The sequence below is a fragment of the Larus michahellis genome, chromosome 4 (genome assembly GCF_964199755.1).
Source record: "Larus michahellis chromosome 4, bLarMic1.1, whole genome shotgun sequence".
NCBI classification, from domain to species: Eukaryota; Metazoa; Chordata; class Aves; order Charadriiformes; family Laridae; genus Larus; species Larus michahellis.
This window is the reverse complement of record NC_133899.1, coordinates 80,277,212-80,295,032: the sequence shown is the minus strand read 5'-3', so window position 1 is coordinate 80,295,032 and position 17,821 is coordinate 80,277,212. Positions and strand designations below refer to the sequence as shown.

The window sequence follows — 17,821 nt, the reverse complement described above, 5'->3', positions numbered from 1 at the left end:
AAGCAATTTCAGTTAAAGTATGTCACTCAGCTTCTCTGGTATTTGGCTAACCCCCCTCCCCCAGTACACAGCTTTTTTGTAATTTTTATATATCTGATAATGAAAGCAGTCTGTAGTGTTTTAAATTCCAAAGGCTGCATGCATCTAGGAGACCTACACTTAGGAAACTACTACATTGCAATAAGCCTTACAATAATTAAGCACTAAAAAACAAAGTGGCCAGGAATCATGAACTTTCAAACCATTATCGAACACATATTGGTACTAAACAGTAATTATTGTGAGTTTTAGAGTCTTTGTGATTAGCAGCAGTCACAGAGAAACAGATTACAAATCAGCAAATTTTACAAACCAGCAAGTAAGTAAACAATAATAAAGGGTAATACAGGTACGCGTTCACTTCATTTACTAATTGTATTGTTTGTTCACTATGCTTTTTTCTCTAGCAGTATATTGGCATAATATTCACATTTAATAAACATTCTAATTCTAGTAAAGAAGACATTTTGAATATAGCAATACAAGTAATCAAGAAAACTACTGCAGTTTATTGTAGATCTGTGCTAGTGAAGACTCTATCAGTGAAATTTATGTGATATCTATTGCTCTTGAAAAAAATCATTTGCCTGCGAAGTAAATAAAAACCTCTCTAACTCAGTTAATGGTCAGCATTATGCTAATAGTTATAATAAAATGAGATACATGCATTTCATGTAACTTGCAATTGATATGACATTTTTTCCAAATGTAATTAAAATTCCATCAAGGTTGAACCAGACAGATTTGCAGGTCTCAAAAAGCCCTCAAGATTTTTTCCCATGCTTCCATAAACTCTTACATAATTTAAACAATCACAACAGGAATCATTATGGAATGGTATAAATGATATTGCGAGTACATGATAAATAAGAAATTGGTTAATGATGTAAACTTAAATGTAGTTCTTCACTGATACCATGTTTGAGTTTGTTATATTAAGCATCAGTCATTGCTATCTAGTTATTACTAACCAAGCATAAGTGCAAAGATATCATAATGTAAACTTCTGAGTTTCATTAATCAGCTCTGGTGAAACCTATTGCTATGTCCAGTTCGCTGTCTTTCAAGGTCCTTTCCTCTCAGGTCGTTGTTAATTCAAACACAGAAACTCCAAAGCAATGAAAGAACCCTTCTTAAATGTGTTGCTTTTGTTTATGCAGGTCAATTACTATTCTTTCATTGCAAGAAAGACCCAACAGGTGCACATGGCTGACTGTTTCTACATCATTACTTTGTACCCCAGCATGCTGGACACGTTTTAGCTACAAATAAGGACATAAAATTTAATCAACCGAAGTTAATACACCTGCATTATCTAGAGTCAGAATTTGTAAAATTTCCATGGCATACCCTCATTTTTGCTTACATAGTCAATTCAGACATGTTAGCAGTATTTTCTAAAAGCTCCTATTTATTCTTACTCATAAAGAATATTACCTGACAAAAACAAACATCTTGGAAATACTTAAATGCGTTTTCACATCCAAATGTTCTTCCTCCTCGTTCTGTAACATCATACCTAAAGGAAATAAGCACTAGTTTTGAGCACAAACATAGCCGAGTTAAATGATCAAGCCAATTATCTGTTACTTGATCTCGTGAAACTGCTGTCTGCTTTACCTACATTTGTTTGCCTTTGACAACTAAATACAATCCCTCCATGTTTGTAAATAATCATGATGTATCATTATACCATACAGAGGAAACAAAAGCAGGAAACCTTTATTTCAAGTCTTTAGTTGGTGCGCAGTTTCTGATGTGGTAAATTCAAGCTCTGAGCTATCTTAAACCCAAAGGAGGCAATGGGTACTGATTGCAATAAACTGCGAATGGTGAAAGGGATTGGGAGCTTCAGCTAAAATGCTAAGAGTAGGCTGATAAATTACTGCAATTGTACACAGTGTTGATGATTAATGCTAAACAGCCCTGTTGCTTTACATGAGGAAGTAAAGTAACTTTTAGCTAAATAAGTAGACTTAAATAGGAAAGATTATTGAGACAAGTTGTTTGAAATTGGAACGCTTTTCACAGTATGTCGTGACTTCCTGGACAACATATAAAGCTCAAGTTATATGTGATGAACAACTTGGTCTTAACAATTAATAAAAATAAAATTAACCTAAGAAATGCTGGTGCTATGCTTAGGTTTTAGAGGACAGCCATAAACCATACAAATTTATCATTTTAAAACCAGACGATTTCTGTCTCCTACCACAATTTATTCCTGTCTGCTTTTTTATTCAGATGAATTCCTTCTGTGGTTAGAAAGACAAAATACTTCCACAATAATAAGCTAATTAGTCTAATTGCATAATTTTGCTATATGTTTAATCTCATGTTGAATCTCCAGAAGAAATAGTTACTAAAACACAATTACAGGATTCTGTTATGCTTCTCCTTCTTTTTTGGGGTGAGGGGAAAAAGTTTCATTTACATGTTTTGTTCTGGAGATTTGCGTCCATAGACTGTCTTATTACTTAATTTAGCATCATTACTTTGGATGCTAAAATAAGATTAATCTCCAAACATTTTAAAAGTCAAGATAATGAAATATAATAGTTTATGATAATCTTTGAATGCTTAATATTCCACATAGTAATAACTGGTTTTGAATTTAAGAGGAATGATGTTGTATATATTTCCACATATTTTCTGTCAAAGCGCTATTATTCAGACATCTGCAGCCTGATACTTCCAAAGGTTTTGGTTTTATTTAATTACGAACAACACAAATAATGAATATGTTAATACTATTTTCTTCTAGGTCCAAGCTTTCATAATACTTTTCTTCTAGGTCCAAGCTTTTACAATACTTACCATAAGAAAGCATTAAGTATGAGGAACTTCTGAATACATTGAGGCCTATAAGGGTTTCGTACACATAACTGAATGAAATAATGCAACCAAACAAAATAGTTGAGATTATATTTAATCTCAACTGAGATTAATCTGGCCTGAAACACAGGCCAGATTAAGGCCTGAAGTGGTATAACTCAGCATAATTTGTTTACTGGGTTGTTTTATGCCTGCTGACAACCTAATGTAATTTTAGCAATTTAAAAGAATTTAAATGAATTTTAATTAACAAGGACCTGTCTTAATGATTTAGGGTCAATAAATTTGGTATCTGAAAGACATGGAAATGAGAGAAGCTGACTGAATGATTCAGCTCACTTCCCGCCCCCCCCCCCCCGCCCCCGCAATAAATGACCTGACTTGGACTGATTTTGATCTTTTTCAGAATATATTTATGCATCTGATGCTCATGTGTTAAGTCAGACTTCTGTGAAAAACCAAACCAGCACGCAAGTTAGATTTAATCTTTAGCACTATTAATGAGCAGAGTTCATAAAATGCCTCTATTTCAATTCAAGACAGAAATTTCAATTAGCAAGTTAAGGACTGAATTGCCATAGAAATATTAGTATGTATTCTTAAGTTTAATGCTATTTCACTGAAGGTGTAGATTTTATAATAACACATGATTCAGCATAAAGTAAACTTTTTATAGAGATGCTACAGATGAAGCAAGTCAACCTGTTTTCTGTTTTATTATTTATCTTCAGTTTTGCCTGTACCATAGGATGACAAACTGCACTAGAATAATCAGCTTTGAAAAAGTGAAATCTGGCAAAAATTTCACATTTGACAAATTCCTGCATTTTTATTGTAAAAAAATTAAACTTATACAGCTATTCTCCAAATAAGGTCATGTAAAAATAATTAGTATCATACACAATCACACAACTCGCTAATATCTTAAGGCCAGAATTTTGACAGCTATTTGTTGAACTTCATAGACCATTATCTTAATTTTTATCAGGAAATAAGCATCCAAATTCCTGGTACCTTGGTGAAAAAGTTCAGACAACGAAATCCTCATTTATTTAAATGGGTAATTTCCAAACTACTTCTCTTTTCAAACCACTCACTTCTTTCATATTGCATTAAAAAAAAAAAAAAGTTTTAAAGAGTTATGCAATTCCATTAAAACTTTCCATAAAGCTAATATGAAGTGTTAGACTATTTAATGGCATGATTTCTATGATAACATGATGACAACATTATTTGATGGAATACGCAGATTATACATGGCCTGACTATTGAAATTGCATCAGCATCAATGGATTCTGCTTGCAAAACATTAAATATCATTGCCTATTGACATTTTTACCTTTAAAGGGAGAGCTAGGGTATGATCAATACATTTCAGCTGTAGAGGTGCACATCACTACATGCTTATCTGGAGGTGCAAATGTTGGTCCATTTGCGGGGTCACTTTGTTCAGATTCAGAGGCTGATTCCTTAGATTTTAAAAATATAGTAGTAGAAGCATCTGGATACAGTACCAGAAGCCAGCATGCTGCTGCTTCTTTTCATAAAAACAAAAATATGGGCACCAGAAAAAATGTGAGAGACCAGATAAATACTTTTTTCCTTCCAGTTTCTAAAGAGTAAGTGTTTAACTAGGTTGATACAGTATTTCTGCTACTCACTGTTCCTCAAGTTTATTGCTGATGAGCTACAGCTTGGAATCTGTCATCATACTGTTATTTTCGTTCACCAGAAATGGGAAATCTCATCTAACAATGGCATATCATAGCAGCTCCATCTTTCTAGTGCTATCACCCACACTTTATAAACTGACAAGTGCTATATCCACTAGAGATATCTTATCATACAAGGAACAACTTTTTTACACTACTTCTTTCCATTTTTCTTTGCCATGTGCCTGTTTTTGACAAATTAAACTAAAAGATTTAATTTGCAGCAACTTTATCTTTGCAGATATGATGAAGATCAAAATGTTGTGACATACCTTTGAAACTGACTGCTTTGCTTAATGTGGAATGCAACTGGATCTCTCTTTTTCCCACCCTTAGACATGATAAATACATCAGCAACACCTTATTGCAAGTATGACATCACGCATAGTGAACACACTTCCATAAGAAGCTTCTTTTACCCATATTTTTTTCTTCCCTTAGCAACTCCATCTTAGTATCCTTCAGTTGCTTGTTTCCATTATGTCTGGTTGCCTATGAACCACCACAGATCTCTCTAGGCCTTTAGCGCTGAAGATGTACAAACATCTTAGCAGTTGATATCATAGCCTGCTTTTAAGGGATAGCACATTACACACAGATAAATCTGAGATCACCCAGGCAGCACTAGTTGCTAGCTGCAGCATGTTTCTACAGCTTACCAAACAGAGCAGCCACAGCGTCTGCCACTTAGAAAGATAACACGTAACGCTGGTGTTTCTCCAAACATTCATTAAAGTTTGATTAAGACTTGATTTCCCTAAGTGAACTACACTTGTATGGGTTTTCTGGAAGTGTAAGATTTGTTTTTGTAGGGTTTTTTTGCTAACTGATTATGGCTGTAGTAATGCCATTTATTTATTTATTCAAGCATCTAATGTAAAATTGGTAACAAAGTTGAGATATACACAGTTACTGCCTGCACCATCTTAACTGTCTTTATATTAATTTACAAACTAATTTCTCAAACGGCAGTATTCAAATAAGAAATAGTGAAAAACAAGGTATTTGAAGACCAATGTCCTCATGGATATGAATGAAAGAAAAGCAGTAAGTGCAATAACTTACTAACTCAGTGCTCCAACACAAGATATGTCCTCCATTCCCACCTTTTTTTTTTCCACACACACACTCTACACTGTACCAGAAGTCAGGTAGTAGAATATTGTTCCCTGAACAAGGCATCAATTTACCCATTCTTCAGTTATACACAAGAATTTCTAAGGAAATGATCCCAGATTATGATTAGAAAGCCAAGCTATTTAAATCATGTAGCTCGTTTAAATTTCTTTTGGTTCCAATTTCAAAGCATACTTTCTTTAAAGAACTTGATTACGTCTAAATCCATTATTAAAAATGAATCTCAAATACAACAGATGCATTTTGGCGAAGATAAAGTTCAGTCCTCAAGAAAGCTATCAACCATATCTGAGACAATTGTGTCACAGAAATACACAAAAAGAAAGCACTGATGTGTCTCATAATTTCCTGCAATATTACCCTCTGAGAGTTTCCAAGTTAGGCACCATATTGTTAATCTCTTTTCCCACGTAAAAAGGGCAAGGACTGCAGTCAGGGCACAATTACATACAATAATAATTAGATCTAATTATTATTACTTTCATTAATACAGTATTGAAGGCTTGAAGAGGAGCTTTAAAAAGGACTTCCTAGAATTTGATTAACCTTTCCGTGCTGGTACAAGAGAAAGCACAAAATGGTTTTCTGAAGTGGAGAGCTGGGCAACCGTGTCTAAAGTTATTAAACAGATGCAAAAGTTGTCCACATGGTGAGAAGCTGATGGGAATCACAGGACTAAATTAGGAATGAAGAAACAAATGTTTGTATTTGATGTACCTGAAGAAGATAAGGCAACAAAGGTGAAAACCACAGCAATTTTGAACAGAGCCAATCCTTGTGCATATCAAGATTACAGGGCACACAATAGCCAGGGCATTGACAAAAAAAAATTGAGCAGTGCAAACAGAAGGGAATGATTAAAACTTAGAAATATTCAAGTGGATGTGGTAAGATTTAGACATGTTCTGGATGTGTGGGTCAAAGGAGAGAACTGGCCAAAGATGCCAAGATTACAGCCTTGAGTGAAGACAGTCATGGTTATACTCTCTGTTCTTTCTAGTTACTCTGTTTTGGAATGGAGAACAGACAATGAGAACAATAATATAGTATTGTGAAATATTATAGCCCAATTTTCATTTAGAAACTTACCAAACAGCAACTGAAGATATTTATTTGTATGTAGAGACCACAGTATCAACAGCCACTGTTAAATAGATGCAGGTATTATATCATATGGTAGGTTAAGAATCAACCAAAATTACTAAACTACTTTTTTTCTTTTGTTAGTGAAATTGGAACATGACAAAAAATATTACATTACCCTGAAATTAATTTCTTCATTCCAATTGAAATAAAACACTTTCTATTCTTCTGTGTAAGTTTAAGGAATATGGACCTACCAGTAGTAAATGTAAAGGTATTTCTTTATTCTTAAAACTATTCTGTCACAAGGAGAAATTTAGTTGATGCTCTTCTAATTTGTGATAGATGCTATCCTACTCAAACCAAGTTTTCCTTAAACTGAAATTGTTTATCATTAGATTGTAAACTTTTCAGAACAGAGGCCTATTCATAGCCATACTCTTTTACTAAGGAATACACTAGGAAGAGTCCTGTTAGGAAACAGGGATGCTACTAGAGAACAACTATATTCCGATTACATTTTGGAATGAATTGTGTACACGTTTCCTCAGGGTGTTTTTGCACAGACAAACCACTGAAGTAAAAGCTAATTATTTAATGATAAATGATCTGAAAACAAATAAACAGTAAGGTGGTGAAGTATGCTGTTGATACTAAGTTACTGAGGGTCATAAAAATAGAACTGGCTGAGGGAATCTGCATCCAGCCTCAGAATCCTGAGTGCACAGGCAGGTGAAATTTAATGTAGATAACCATAACATAAACACAGAAAAAAATCCTATCCTTACCTATAAAACTGTCTAGTGGATGTAGATGTTAACATTCAGAAAATATATCCTGGGATGTCTATAGTTAATGCTATGAAAACAATTTTCAATGTTTGTTCAATGTTCAACACAACAACATTCAACAATGCTCAGTTTGTCTGCTTTCTGCCTCTTTAACAAAGCAAAACAAATAAATGACAGAACTTATACGGAAAGAACTGGATAATGACATGAAAACCATTATTTTGACTGCTCTTGAATACTCTGTGTAGCTTCTGGTCTCCTCATCTCCAAAAGCATATAGCAGTGCTCAAAAAAAATTAAAAAAAGAGGGTAAACGTGAAAAAATCAAATAGGCTAAAACTCTTCAGCTTGGAAAAGACAAGACTGAGGAAAGGTATAAAATCATGAGTTAAAGACGGAAGGTGACTAGAGAGCAATTGCTTGTTGTTTCTATCAAAACAAGAAGGAAAGCACCTAAGACAGGTAGAAAACTTAAAAAAAACCAACCCAAAACATTTCACACAACGCATAGTGAAGTTGCATTGAGCAAGGACCTCTTCCTCTAGTATACTGCAGATGTCAAAAGCCTGTGTGGACTTAAAAAAAATGATTGAACAAATTTGTGAAATAAAAGTCTACTGAGAACTGTTAAAAATAAGACACCACTTCTGATTCAGAAAGTGCTAAAGACACATTCAGGGTACTAAGGGATCATATGATGTCCTATCTCTGTACTCTTCCTTAGGCACTTTCTAGTGTCCACTGCTACAGACATACATACTCAAATATGATATGTTAATGAAGACTACACTAATTATTTCTGAAATTAATTTATTTATAGCCAAATTCAATGGAATCGAAAAATAAAGGATATGCATAACAGCATGATACATCTCAGTCTTCAAAACATTTACGTATACACTTGATTGTGGTCCAACTGATGTAATAACACATGAATAAAAGCAAATGTAAGAATATAATCCCGAAAGGAACTTCACATTTTCTCTTTTGAAAACTTTTTAATGAGGGTTCTGTACCATCACATTGGTACTAAGTGTACCAAATCAGGCCAGAATTTCTTTTTCTTTTTTGAGGAAGTGTGTGAGGAAGGTGTACAACAGTACTAAAGTTCCATCAATTTGATCTGCCCTTTGAAAAGCAAATCATTACTTATTTCCATCTCCTTATGTACAGAAGTTACTTTGTTTGTCACTGCATATTGCGTTTTCTGTCAGTAATCATGCTGGACGATTTCTGTATACTGTCAGCTTTGAGGCCCGTATCCTGCAGCAGCACTTCCTGCTGCACCACAGCTTCCCCAAACCAACTGCTACTCAAATGCTATTCAAATGTAGCAAATCGCATGCAATGCCACCAAGTCATTTCAAGAATTCCTTGTTTCAAAAAGCAAGCAAAAAGTGCAGTCACCGACTTACCTGATCCGATTTCTAAACCAATTTAAGTAAAGCTGTACAATATTATGTGGAAACAGGGCTCAAAGGACGTTTATTTCAAGTAACGAGGTAAAGATGCACGTAGTTATAATCATAATTTCAAAAGTGCTAACTAGTTACTCTTCCAGATACAAACAGGATGAATGAGCAAAGGCATTACTCAAAATCCCATTAGCTACCTATTTTCACTTACAGCAGTCTAAACACTTTCAATGGTCTGGTCCAAAATGATTATTTTGATCCATTCCAAAGGGATTAGCTGTGCAAACAATCAAACCTGGTCGAGCAACGCGGTCTAATCTGTAACTTAGTTAACAAAGACTGAAAAAAAAAAGGTACAAAATTACTCTAATCCACACTTACTTCTCATATGTTTGAAAAAAAGGAAAAAGAAAAAAGGGGAAATACTGCGATACTCTTTGTGTGCTTTAAAGACCGTAACAGCAACTTTTCCGTGCTGTCTCAAAACAAACAGACAAGGGAAAAAAGAAAGATAAGCCAGCTCAGCCCTTCTGTCCCTAGATCGCTTCACCAGCTGACCCTCCCGCGGCTGCGGCGCGGTGGCTCGCACGGGCCCGGCCCGCTCCCCACACGCTCCCTCACGGCGACGGCTGACTGTCGCGCGGGACATACATAAATATATACATATATACACATCTTTTAGAACGATCTGTTTAATACACACGGAAAGCGCGTTCCCTGGGGCCCGGGCGCCGCGGGATTCCTCCGCTGTCTGCGGCAGGAGCCGCTCCGGGGGCGACCGTGCGGACGGGGCCCCACCGGTCTCCTCAGGGCCGGCGGCCGTTGGGGCGCGGGGCGGCGGGAAGGAGGCGGCGGCGCGCGCCTCCCTCCCCGCCCCCGCTACCGTGCGGCCGTTAGCGCGTGGCAGTTCGCGCGCAACCGCTGCCGGGGCGCGTGCCGCCGCGCGGGGCTTCCGCGCGCGCCGTGTGCAGCGGCGTGAGGGGAGGCGGGCGGGCCGGCAGGCGGGGGCTGTTCCTCGTCTCACCCCCACCCCCGCCAGGGCTTCGCTGGCGGTCGCTGCCGCCGGCGAGCGCTGGGAGGCGACTGCGAGTCCCCGCCGCTGGATCCGTTCGGGGAAAGCGAACGAGCGGGCGAGACTTTTACCTTTTCTCTCTTTTTTTTCCCCCGTCTTTTACCCACCATGCTGTGGACGCCGCTGCCCGCGGAGGAGAAGCGGCGGCTCGGCCCGGCGCCTTTCCCCTGAGGAGATGAGGGAGGCGCGGCCGGGCCGGAGCTAGCGCGACCCGCACCTCTCCCCCGTCCTCCCCCCGCCCGCGTCCCCGACCACCATGGGGGAAGAGAGAGAAGCCGCCGCGGCCGCCTCCCGCCACGGACCCAGCAGAGCCCCGCAGCACTGCCAGCAGCCGGACGGCAGCGGGGCGACTGCCCCCCTGGCGCTCCCCGGCGGCAGCGGCGGCAGCCCGGAGAGCCTGCGGAACGGCTACGTGAAGAGCTGCGCGACCCCCTTGAGGCAGGACCCCCCGAAGAGCTTCCTCTCTCTGCTGCTGTTCCCTACCGCCGCCGCCGCCTCCTCCTCGTCCCGGGCGCTGCTCAGTCTGGGCGCCCTGGCCGCCGTTGTCCTCTCGCTCCTGGCCTTTCACGGCCGGGGCAGCGCCGGGGGCCAGCAGGACGGGAGCAGCTGGCGAAGCCCCCAGCCGCTGCACGCCTTGCTGTGCCTCTTCCGCTGCCTCAGCCCCCTCTTCAGCATCGCCTGTGCCTTCTTCTTCCTCACCTGCTACCTGGCCGGCGACAGGCGCGGGGAGCGCAGCGGTGGCACGACGCGCTGGTGGCTGCTGGCGCTTCCCGTGTGCTGCTACTCGGGGGACTTCGTGGCGCTGCAGTGGCTGCTGCCCGCCGAGGGGCACGAAGAGGAGCCCCAGGACCCCGCCGAGCCGCACATGGTCCTAGGCAGGCTCCTGACAGTGCTGGGCTTGGTGGCAGCGCTGACCCTGCTGCAGAGCTCCCTGAAGTTGCGGCGGAGCCTCCTCGTCTTGGTCTTCGCCAGCCTGGTGTGGCTGGTGTCTCTCAGCAGCCTTCACTCGCTCCCCCCAGACCTCAGACCGCTGCTGGCCGGCTCGGTCGGGGTGGCAGGCTGCCTCCTGGCACTCTGTGGCGGGGAGCGCGGCATCTTCTCGGCTCAGAGCCGAGGAGAGCACCACCAGCATCATCACCACCCACGGCTCCCCAGCGTGGAGGAAAAAGTGCCTGTGATCAGACCCAGGAGGAGATCTAGCTGCGTATCCTTAGGGGAGACTTCGGCCAGCTACTATGGCAGCTGCAAAATGTTTAGGAGACCCTCGTTGCCTTGCATTTCCAGAGAGCAGGTAGGTTTCTCCGAAACTGGAGGGAGAAACTTTCTCAGGAATGAGCACCACTCGCTTTTCCTAACTGCTGTATATGTCTGTGCTGGATGTCTGCTAACTGTCAAAATCCTGTTAGAGGAATGGAGGAAAATGTTAGTCCCTTGGCGGGTTTCTCAACTCGGTTCTGCAGAATCGATGGAATCCTTTATGTCTGTATAGAAGCTAAATCATAATACCATATTTGCTATAGGACGGAAGGCACTCTTGCTTTTCATACGATCTTAAATATTAAAAAGTAGTTCTTATTGATTAAAACAAAACCCCAAACCAAACATCGTCAGCTATCAGTTGCCTTGTTATTTTGATTGTTTCTTTCCCAAAGCCCACCACCTCCTCCGCTTATGGCAGACTTTACGAGAAAAAGAAACCACAGCTTTCTAGCTGCTCGGCACTTCAGGTTCTTCCCGCTTTCTATTGACAAAATCATTTTTTGAGGGATGTTATTTATCAAATGTTGGCGTTATTTGAGTGGCAGCTGTCCTTCTGCCTGTATGATTAGTGTCTCGTTTCTCTCTCTCCCTCTCACCCTCTCCTCCTCACTCCACATAAGTTAACATTGGGTTTGGGTTCATGGGATTTAAGAAACTTCTTTTTACTGAAGAGAGAGCTGTTCAGTAGAGTCTGGAGGGATGCCCGAAATGCTCAGTTTTCTTGAATGGGACTCTGTTGGTTTCTACCTCCCGGAAAACTTTTCAATGAGTCTTGTTTTTTGTAGCGCGAACCCCTGTGTGGGAGGGGAGTTTGTTTATATTTGGGAGCTTGCACGTGAACTGCAGGAATATCAAGTTGTGTTGCCGGTGGAACTGGCCCGAGGCTGCTGCCAGCGGATTATCAGCCCGTTATAGAAGGGAGAATAAGGGGGGTGTGCGGATTTAATAAACGTGCAAGTGGACAGTTTCTGGGAAGTGATTGTTGCTGCAGAATCCCCCATCACTTACTGTTGTGGCTGAAATTCGTGGGTAGTAAATGAAATTTTCTAACTTTGCTTTGACACGTATTCCGTAATGTACTTCTTGTGATTGACTGTGAAACAGGTCTGAGGAAATACGAGGTGAATCTGAAACGGTGGAGTAGTTTTTCGAGCATTTCTTCCCCTGCATTTGCACAATAGAATAATACAGCGGTAATTGTCTTTGCATAAAAGGTTAAAATGCAAGTATGCTGTAACAGGCTTCAGAAATACCTCATTTAATATGTTTCAAATTATCTAATGCATACTATGAAAGAAACATTAAAATATTGTACTAGCAGTTAAGATAGGTAGGGAATATTGTATAATAATTTACTTTCTCTGTTCACTTCTGGATATTAAATGCTCTCTTTTTCTGTCACATTTGTCTGCAGTACAAAAAACTTGGAAAATGTGATAACATCTTTCATTAACCTTTCTAGATGATAGAAGATATTTGTTCTTATGCAAGTTACTAAATGCTTCCTTTGATATTCGGCTCACTTCCTAAAAGCATGCGCATATTTCAAGTTAAGGCATTTATTATTCTTTAAGTAACATCATAAATGTCAAGCATAACTAAATACGTAGGATTTATTGGCAGTACTTAAATCATACGTGTTCATAATAAAATGTAACTGTTTGGTAGACTTCCAGAATTTGATATCTTTCTTATCACTAGAAGTGAACAGAAACAACAGAGAGATCTGAAGTTCTTTATTTTCCTAATAGTCTATTATGCTTTACAATAAGTATTTATGCTTTATTAAGCACAGCTTAAATGGGATTCATAGATATATGTTCTGTGCAGTATTTTATATGTGATTTTATAAGGATAACACAGGTTAAATCCTCTGATCTCGTGTCTGACTTGGACAAAGATCAGACTTTGCAGACCTGATAAAACATCAATTGTTTGGGCAGGAGGAGTAAGTTTATAGTGTGTGACTTTATTTGAATAAATGCTGCAAGGGTTTTATATTGCTTCCTTGAAACAGAAGGAATGTATGCACTTCATGCTTTTTAGATACCATTTATTATGTGAATTTTCTTTAAGGGCTGATTGGAGGTTTCATAGATCTTTATTAAATATTACAATAATTCTTTTTCAATATTAATATTTTAAGATACTGAGTTTAATAAGCATTGATAGGAAGATCAGTGGAGTACCAGGAGTGTGTTGCAGGTCCACCATGACAGGAATACTTTGATGAACGAGAGCTAAGTTGCTATTGTGATTCTGTTGGATGTATTTTGTATGATTGTTATGAACCTCTTGTATGTAGAGGTTTGTATGAACCTCTGCAAGGAGGGCACATAACAACAACAAAGGCAGATGTAGATTTTAGTTACTCTTTGAGGAAAATAGGGAATACTAGTATTGACCTTAAGTTTTCAGTTACTTGCTGATTTGAAATTATGTCCAACTCTCTGTCTACTTAAATACATGAGAAAATAATTATATCGAGTTGACTATTTTTTCATTAATAAGCTCAAGCCAACAATTCTAAGGGGTCTCTGTGCATTGAGAGTGTGTGTGTGGGACCAGGTATATGCAACCAGTAGTGTGTGCACACTGGAGTTAGATGGAGCTATCACTGTTTTCTGGCCTAGAAGTGGAAAGAGGCCCTGTGAGCATGATCTCGTAAATGCTTTCTAATTTGTTCATTCCTTATGACAAATATTTAGATTATTGCTGTCTTTACTTGAACAGGTGTGACAACTATAATGCTGGAAGGTTGATTCTTACCTTTTATATGAGTATCTGTGCTTAGCCAACAAAATCTACAAATTCATGCTGTGTGTGGCTTTTCTGTAGTGCATATGGCCACCAATGTAGTTTGAGATGGGAGGAAAGAGTCTTGAATAGATTGTATCTTTAAATTTTTATATGACTATACTTAAATGTTAAATGCTATATATACTAAAATATATATACTTGATATTATATTATCAAAATCTATAAATACACATAGATGTAAGCAATATGGCTAAAACTAAGGTTAAAAATCATGCAAATGCTATGTCTTTGCTGAACTCTACTATATTAACACTTCTGCTCACAGAAATTCATATGATTTTAGCAGTAAACAGGCTTTTTGTCTTCTTACTTCTTACTTTATATTCTTGCTATCTTGAACCTAGAGAAGAATTGCTTATTAGCAATATGACTGCTTGGTATTACAAATTTTGTGTAGATGATGTTTTGATTGCATGTATTAGTCAGATGCTACTGGTATCAAAGGGTTTATCTTCATTGACTGTTGCATACTTAGCACTTAATTTTATTTATTTTTTTTCCATGAAAGCCAAATCAGAATTGGCAATCTAAAAGGTGCTTGTCAGTATTGCAGATCTTGTAAACACTCTATGTCCTGAAAAATACTGTAGTAAACTATTTTTTTTTCTTTATCATGATGGCAAACATGTATGTGAGAGCAACTAACTATATGTAGGAACTCATATATAGGAACTTCTCAGAATCCAGAAAGAATATGTGATAAATATACAGGATATGTGTCTGCAAACAGAGCTGATACTTTTCCTAGTTACCTGACTAGGTTCAAGCACATAGGAAGGCTGCAATATTTCATGGATAAAGACTGCTTTCGTTTTGCACTCTGTTACTTACAGGAAGAATTGTCCTGTGGTTAGGTTGTTGGATTGACCACCACCTCTCCCCAGTTTCTCTTCCAAGCTATCTAATACCTTAGGAAGATCAGAACTTGATTTCAAGAGTTTAAAATATTTATGTAACTTGAAATTAATGCAATTCCTTATTTGCTTAGACAATTTGTATCTGTTACCTATTTGTGAAAGAAATTATACTTTGTCCTTAAGTACTCAGGGTATAAACTTTCTAGCCCAGAAGCTGTCAGTTAATTTGTATTTTATAGTGTGTTAAAATTGTTACGTTCTGATACTGTTTGCAGCCTAGAAACATGTGATCCTTTACCTATTGACTGCAGCCAATAACATGAAAGGTAACTCTTCTTGCTGTGTATTTGACAAACTGGCTCTTTGAAATTTTAAGTTTTCCCCAGCGGTTACTATAACTGTTAACACAAGTGTACCTGCATGTCAAGCTCTGTTTCTGTTGTTAACAGAATCTTCGTATCTTTCGGGTTTTTATTGTTTGTCTTATGGGGGAGATCAAGGTAGAAATGTGGATGTGTTGAGCTGTGAATGTAATCAATTTCAATGGGATGCAACTGAATATACAAAGAGAAGGATTACATGGCGAAAGTAACAGTCTTGGAAAACTGTTTCTGTCTGATTCTCTCTGACCTTGATGAAATATTTTGTGCTAGATTAAATTTGAAATGAGAAGACTCTTGGTAAGAGTTGCATCTTTTTTTTCTTCTTTTTTTTTTTTCCATTTCTTAAAAAAAAAACCAAACCCAAACCTGAAGTTATATTCTTGAAGTATCATCCCAACAGGAAAGGATGATTTGAGCTTGGTCTGCCCATAGAGACTGTAGAGAGGTCAGAGTTTAAGATGGTATCCTCTGGCAAAGTGACTGCCAGGACCATACAGCGGTTCACAGAGAATGGCAAAGAATGCTATTAGGGAGACTTAGTGCAGTTAAGAACTCTGTTAGCTAAGTTTACTTTAAGCTGTTTTTTAAATACCTGAAACTTAGTGTCAGTTCATCTTCTGGACAGAAAAAGTATGCTAAAAGCAGGGAAATGTCTGTAAGTTGTCAGAGTAGCAAAGGGGGTTGACTGTTTCTGCAGGTGTGGTTTCCCAGAAAGAAAACATAAAAGAAGAAAGGAAGGAGGTCAAAGACAACTGTTGTGAAAATGCTGGAGAAATTTGGAGGAAGGTGAGGACGGCCTATTACAGGAGTGACCAGAGCACCAGCAGGAAAGACGTGGAGGAAGCTGTGAGAGAAGGTTGCAAGAACTGCATGATTGACTATGTCAAAGAAAACTAACAGGATAAATTGAATAAAGTACTAATTTTCAGCTTGTTGAAATGAGGGAAAAAAGGTTCCCAGGAGGGTCTGTAGAAAGGCAAAGAAGAGGACAGCTTCCATACTGTGGTTTGTGAGCAGTGGATTCTGTGAGGTTAAATATGAAAGGGAAGAGGATTACAGGCAGTCAGGTATATCTTCCTCAGGAAAAGACTCATCTCTTGACACAATGTATGTGTGTGCATAGATATACCTGACAGTACCATCCTAATAGTTGAACTGGACCATCTGAACTGATTGAATGCTTTGGCCTTAGAAGTTTCAAAGATATCAAATTCCAGCAAGTCTTATGAAAAAGGGAAAAGGGAAGTGAAGAGACGGTAGGGAACAAGCCCTGATGCAAGGCAAGTCTGCAGTGTGACATGAACTCTAGGAATCTATATAAGAATATCTCTTGTCATGAGTGAATTATATTTTTAAAAAAGCTTTTTTCCCCCTGTTTTGGTTTTCTGATGCCTAAAAATGAAAACTTCGTGCAGTTTTTTACCATCATTTAAACGAATCACTGAACAAACCATCAGGTCTGGTGTTCAGAAACTAGTCGCTGAAGATGGAAAAGAGTAAATCTTGTACTTTTGTGCAGAGATAAGGATTACAGGCAGGGAAACTGGGAGCTGTAGTCTATTCTATCATTGGTGCAAAAACTTGTGGAGGAAAACAGGTAAGAAACAACTGCCTGCCAAATGAGAAGGGAGGGCAGACCACAGGAGGCTACAGCCATAGAATTTCTTGTTGGAATCTCACCCATTTTTTCAGGATGAAACTATGTGGAGAGAGTGCTGAAAGGACAGTTTAAGACGAGAGTAAAGGGGAGTGCAAGGAAATGTTGATTTTCAACATGACTTTTTCAGTGGCTGAAAACAATGCTTAGCAAGATGGAATGACTCAACAGAATAAATCTAATGGAGAAAAAAATAATGGGACTTTTCTGCAACTCAATAGCAGGAATGAAAATTTAGGGTGAAATTGAGGGCTTGGGTTGGTCAGGGCAGACTGTCTAATACATAAGTGAATGTTAGTGAAGCATAAAAAGGATCAATAACTTTAAGGATCCTTAGTGGAAGTAAAAGAGTACTAGAGCCTTCCAAACAGACAGGAACCACAGATGCTAATAAATTAGAGTTCCCAGGTTAATAAGTAAATTGACAGATGATGATGGTATTTGGGAAGGGGAAGTGTGACAGAAACAGATCAGAGAGATCTGTCCTTAAGGAAGACCGGTTAAGTGAATGGCCTTATAGGTGAATGTGACAAAATGAAGCGTTCTAGGAACTAGAGATGGCATAGCAACAAATGACAGCTGAAATAGAATTATAATTTCTGGAGCAGTTTTACATTTGAAAATGGATCATACAGCTTTGGGAAAGGACACAATTCATATAAATACAGGCAGCTGATGACCAGGAATAAGTTTTGATACGTTGGGCCGTCCCCACTTTTTCATAGCTTTTATATGTAGTATGTTCCTGTGAAACAAGTGC

General features: G+C 39.0%; 1 protein-coding gene across 2 annotated transcripts in view; it reads left to right on the top strand.

Annotated features, from left to right (window-relative positions):
• Window positions 1–9,959: 9,959 nt before the first annotated feature.
• PDE3B (phosphodiesterase 3B) overlaps window positions 9,960–17,821 on the top strand; it is a 101,305-nt gene continuing 93,443 nt past the window's right edge. For both annotated transcript variants that reach the window (XR_012586847.1, XM_074585878.1), the window contains exon 1: window positions 9,960–11,375. Coding sequence is in view for 1 of the 2 variants with exons in the window: in XM_074585878.1 (XP_074441979.1) it covers window positions 10,341–11,375 (1,035 nt within the window). In the remaining variant the exon portion in view is untranslated. The remainder of the gene's footprint in view (window positions 11,376–17,821) is intronic.